Raw genomic sequence first — 6,000 nt, forward strand, 5'->3', positions numbered from 1 at the left:
TCACAAACTGCCGCGTACCGACCACGGGGCTGGAGTATTGTGATGTCACGACTCTGCCCCCTTGTGACGTCACTCCTCGCCCCCGCTATGCAAGTCTATGGGAGGAGGCGTGACGGCCGTTGAGTTGTTCTTTTCTGTCTGACCACAGTGCTCTCTACTGCCACCTCTGTCCATCTCAGGAACTGTCCAGAGCAGGAGAGGTTTGCTATGGGGATTTGCTCCTGCTCTGGACAGTTCCTGACATGGACAGAGGTGAGGTCAGACTGGAAAGAACTACACAACTTCCTGTGTAGCATACAGCAGCTGATAAGTACTGGAAGGATTAAGATTTTTTTTTTTTTTTTTTAAAGGGGTACTCCGGCGCAAAGACATCTTATCCCCTATCCAAAGGATAGGGGATAAGATGCCTGACCACGGGGGTCCCGCCGCTGGGGACCCCCGTGATCTTCCATGCCGCACCCCGTTAGCATCAGCCCCCAGAGTGTGCTCGCTCCGGGTCTGATTACTAGCGATCACAGGGACGGAGCATAGTGATGTCACGGCTCCGCCCCCTCCCTAGGCTTGCATTGAGGGGGCGGAGCCGTGTGAACCAAGCCTTAGCCGATTGCCGTCTAAGGATGAGCCGGCAACCGGTATATGGCGCGGGCTCCCAACTCCATACCGGCCGACCCCCAGCTGATTAATGTAACTGGGGGCCACCGTTAATAGCTGACATGCGGCGATTGCCACGGCTGGCTATTAACCCTTTAGATCTCCGCTATATTCTATATTGCCCAAACCCCCCCCCCCCTTGCAGCACGATTGCAAGGGGGGGGGGGGGGGGGCAATCAATGTGGAGGTAGCCGGAGGGCTTACCTTTCCTTCCCTGGCTGCTGCGGCTCTAAGATTGATAGGGCTTGGCTGAACCAGGCTTTATCAATCGAGCGCAGAGCACAAAGATCAATGTGGTTCTATGGAATTTCATTGATCTATATGATGAATCTAATGATTCCTCTTAAAAGTCCACTAAGGGGACTAATAAAGTTGACTAAAAGTAACAAAAAATATATAAATAAAAAAAAAAAAAAAAAAAAACAGGGAGGTTCTTCGCATATCACGTTATCAAAATTTTGTGTACCCTCCCACCATGGTAAGGTGACCTCATCAGGATGGACCCTTCACTGTAGATTTGACGATCGGGGCACCTAAGATTCTGTTATTACCAGGGGGATGGGTGGGGTACACGACCAAGATGGAGGCAGACATTTCCCCCCCCACCCCCCAATCCAATACAAAAAAATTGGTCACCACATCAAAAAGAACGGTTATATATTCACAGGTGTGAGCTGCCGGGGCTGAAATACAAGAGGAGCAGCAATTCTGTGTTATGTCAATTCACATGTGATGCGTTTGTGTAGAGGGAGGATATTACATTGGTTGGAATTTTTCGCAATCGCATAAATATCGAAGACCCACAACCTTTAGGGTATGTGCACACTGGGGAATTCCGCATAGTGAACGTTAGCATCAGTGTGAATGGATCTTCCGTGAGACCCGTTCACACTGAGGAATTTCAGCGTCGGACAATTCCGCCGCTGAAATTGTTCAGCGCAAAGAAAGAGCATGTTCATTCTTTGCGCGGAAGTCCGCGAGCACTGCATAGCCGTCAACTTTCTGGTACCAGTAGATTTAATTTAAAAAAAAATAATAAATAAAAAAATGTTTTCCAGTGTTACCTTTAAAGGGGTACTCCGCTGCTCAGCGTTTGGAACAAACTGTTCCGAACGCTGGAGTCGGGAGTTCGTGACGTCATAGCCCCGCCCCCTCTTGACATCACCCCCCGCCACCTCAATGTAAGTCTATGGGAGGGGGTGTGACAGCCGTCACGACCCTTCCCATAGACTTGCATTGAGGGGGCGGGGAATGACGTCATGAGGGGGTGGGGCTATGACATCACGAGCTCCCGGCACCGACCCCAGCGTTCAGAACAGTTGGTTCCAAACGCTGAGCAGCGGAGTACCCCTTTAATAGGTAAATAAACCGCTATGCCTACAATGACATCACCTGGTCCGGCGCTGGTATCAGAGTAGCCATGACGGAGCGAACAAGGCCTTACCGCCATAGACTGAAGACTTATCCCGACCAATGTTACACTGTATCAGTCTAAGGCTGCATTCACATTTCGTTTTTGCAATACGGTTCCTGTATCAGTAAGACATTTCGTTTTTGCAATACGGTTCCTGTATCAGGTTTTTTGTAAAAAAAAAATAATAAATAAATAAAGTGTCTCAAAACTGGACCGAACCGTGTACGACCATATAGACCTCTGTACGGTTTGAAAACTGATGTCCGGCTGCATACGGTTAATTTTTTTTATTTTTCATTTATGTTTGTCCTTAATTAAATAAAGTTCTTCTTGTCCTATTTGTGGGAAGAACTTTCGGCGTGCACCGCGCATGTGCAAACTGCAAAACCGTATTGTGCAAACCAGAAGGAACCGTACGCACATACGGTTCAGTACGGTTCCTATAGACAACCATGTTAAAAAAAAAAAGACGTATACGGGTTGTATCCGGTTTTTCACCTGGACATAAAACCGTAGTAGACTACGGTTTTGTGTACGGGAAAAAAAAAAACGGAGAAAAACGTAAAACCGTAAAGCAAAACTTACAGAAATGGAGGCCACGGTTGGCATACGGTTTTCTATGAAATGTCTATACATACGGTTTGCAATACGGTTCCATACATTTATTTTTTTTTCACTGAAACCGGATACAAAAACGAGATGTGAATGCAGCCCAAACAGGGTGCCTCCAGCTGTTGCAAAACTACAAATTCCAGCATGTCCTTACAGCCACAGCTGGGGGTTATAGGCTACACAGCATTTCAGATATATAGGATCCTATGTCCATACATTTGTTCTCCAAACTGTGAACCTCCAGCTGTTGCAAAACTACAACTCCCAGCATGCCCGGACAGCCAACGGCTGTCCGGGCATGCTGGGTGTTGTAGTTTTGCAACAGCTGGAGGAACACTGTTGGAAAACACTAGCCAAGGTCAATGTTCTTTAACCTGCCAAAGGCTGATGGGCATTGTAGTTATGCAACAGCTGGAGAGCCACAGAACTACTGTACATTAGGAAAAGCCCTGCTTGCTGTCAGTGAATTGGACCGTTATTGTTTACATCCAAAGTGTATGTTCGCTCACAAAAAAAAAAACTGTATGTTATTTAGGGCTGTATTTTCAGCCAATTATGGTACAAAAACTGACAATTTTTTTTTCCTTTTGCAGCCATGTTTTTTTGCCGTTCAGGGACGAAAATATATATGGTATATATATATATATATATAAATATATATATATATATTTTTTTTTTTTTTTTTTGTCGTTGTGTGAACATAACCCAAAGGGTGAAAAGGTGACAGCTATTTTGCCAGGAAGCAGCTATGACTGGCTCCGATGACTGTCTACACCAGTGGTCCCCTAACAGTGGGGGTTCCGGGCATGCTGGGAGTTGTAGTTTTGCAACAGCTGGAGGTCCACACGGATACACAAACAGACCTTCAGTTGTGAGCAGGACCAGCTTAGAACACATCTGGATAGCAACCGGGATGTTTACACCCACTGACTGGAAGCAGAGATGTCAACAATCAAGATCTCAGCTTGCTGTCAGAGGAGAGGCGTTGGTTTATTACCTTCAGTAGTATCAGTATATGACAATGTTCTCCAACATGTGGGGAGACTACAACGCCGTTGGCTGTCCTGGCATGCTGGGAGTTGTAGTACTGCAACGCCTAGAGGCATGCTGGGAGTTGTACTTCTGCAACATACCCTTTGGATGTAAACAATAAATGTTCAATTCACTGACAGCAAGCAGAGATTTTCCTAGTGTAGTTCTCTTAGAACAGTGATCCACTACCTGTGGCTCTCCAGCTGTTGCTGAACTACAATGCCCATTAGTCTTCAGCTGAACCAAAACGCAGAGTTGTAGCTAGAGATGCACAGTATGAAGAAAACACTGGCCTAGACTTGTGTTTCCCCAATCAGTGTGCCTCCAGCTGTTGCATAACTACAACCCCCAGCATGCCAAACAGCGAGCTGGAGGTCCACAGTTTACAGCCAATGGTATTGGCATAGGATCCTATATACTGTGCAGCCTATAACCCCCCAGCTGTGACTGACTGGGCATGCTGGGAGTTGTAGTTTTGCAACAGCTGGAGATCCACAGTTTGGTGACCACTGGTATACACCAATGTTCTCCAACCTATGGCATGACTAAATCATACTCTGACACTGATGGGAGTTGTAGTTCCCATCACAGGTTGGAGAATCACATATTGAGGATCAAAGCCTCCACAGGGACAAAACAGAACTAGGAAAAAAATTAAAGTTCTCTGCTTGCTGTCAGTGAAAGGAAACATTCTCTTCTTTGGACCTGGTCTAATCCCTGTTACAGTGTATCAGTCTATGTCAATGTTCTGTGGTGAAAGTATAACTCCCAGCCTGGCTGTCCAGACACGATGGGAGTTATGGTTTTGCCACAGGTTTTAGAGGACTACTAAGAGTTCTACAACTCTGTTTGCTGACAGTGAATGGAATCTTTCTGTACATTCAAGGCGTGAATATGAAACTTTGTCAGGGTCACACAGCTGACAGCTTTGTTGCAATGTATCAGCGGATTGTGCACACTGACACATTGTAGCAAACCAGTCCTCACCAGGATGGCACCGGAATATCATAGGGCACGTGTACACACAGCTGACAGCTTCGTTACAATGTATCACTGGCATCACAGCTTTGTGTTGTAGCCATGCTTAATTCGGCACTGATACATTGTGCCAAACCATCCGTTGTTTTACACACACTGACAGCAAGCAGAGATACTGCAGTAGTGAGGAATGGAAACAAAGCAGTGACATAACCGCAGGAGACAGTTCACACTCTGTTCTCCGCACTCACCGTCGCTCTCGGCCCGCACCAGCAGGGACATGCCCTTCAGCCGGTCCACGTAGCCGGAGGACACATGGCCGGTGCCCCGGTCGTCCCACTGCCGGTCCTCGTTGAGGGTGTAGACCTTCACCCTCCGCCGGGTGTCCGTCATACTGGCGGCCGTGTGCTCCGGGAGGCCCGGTCCCCGGGCTGTCGTGACTCCCGCCCCCCGGTCAGCAGGGCCCGATCCCCGGGCTTTCCTACAAGCCGCAGACCGGAAGGGAGGCCTCAGTCCCCGGGCTTTCCTGAAGGCCACAGCCCGGCGTATCGGTCGCGCTGCTCGGGGTCTTGGGCTTCTTCTCACCCCCGCCAGGCCCGATCCCCGGACTCTCCTGACACCCGTAGCGGCTTCCTTCTCAGACCGACCCCGGGACCGATGGTTTCCTGCCCTCCCGGCTGCAGGCCTCAGGTCCCCGGTGTGTCGCCGCTTCCCGCTCGTCACCCGGTGGAGGTGATGACGGGCCAGAGCCCGGGGCTCGCTGTGCTGTGATGGCGGGAGGATGAGTCCGGGCCTGTCCTTACTATCCCGGCCGCTGCTCTCCGCTCACTCCCGGTGTCTCCGCCCTCTCTGCCCGCCGTGCCTGGCCCAGTGTGTCCGTCACAGCGCCGCCGCCATATTCCCTCGTCCCCTCCCTCCTGCGCGCCTCACCCCCCTGGGAGAAGAGGGGGCGATCACCCCCAACACTGCGCCCTGTTACCCCCTATAAGGCGCCTTGTTACCCCGATACTGCGCTCGTGTCACGTGTTTCCCACATCCAAGATCCCCCCCAATACTGCATCAAGTTACCTCAGAATCCAACAAGATCCCCCCCAATACTGCACCATGTTACCTCAGAATCCAACAAGATCCCCCCCAATACTGCACCATGTTACCTCAGAATCCAACAAGATCCCCCCCAATACTGCACCATGTTACCTCAGAATCCAACAAGATCCCCCCCAATACTGCACAATGTTACCTCAGAATCATCCCAGATCCCCCAATACTGCACCATGTTACCTCAGAATCATCCAAGATCCCCCCAATAATGC

General features: G+C 49.4%; 1 protein-coding gene across 1 annotated transcript in view; it reads right to left on the minus strand.

Annotated features, from left to right (window-relative positions):
* Positions 1 to 5,641, minus strand: part of PPP4R3A (protein phosphatase 4 regulatory subunit 3A) — a 39,071-nt gene extending 33,430 nt beyond the window's left edge. The window contains exon 1 of the mRNA XM_056545987.1: positions 4,939 to 5,641. Within this exon, the coding sequence (XP_056401962.1) occupies positions 4,939 to 5,080 (142 nt within the window). The 5' untranslated portion in view covers positions 5,081 to 5,641. The remainder of the gene's footprint in view (positions 1 to 4,938) is intronic.
* Between the last annotated feature and the right edge of the window lie 359 nt (positions 5,642 to 6,000).

This window comes from Hyla sarda, chromosome 11, assembly GCF_029499605.1.
Source record: "Hyla sarda isolate aHylSar1 chromosome 11, aHylSar1.hap1, whole genome shotgun sequence".
Lineage (NCBI taxonomy): Eukaryota > Metazoa > Chordata > Amphibia > Anura > Hylidae > Hyla > Hyla sarda.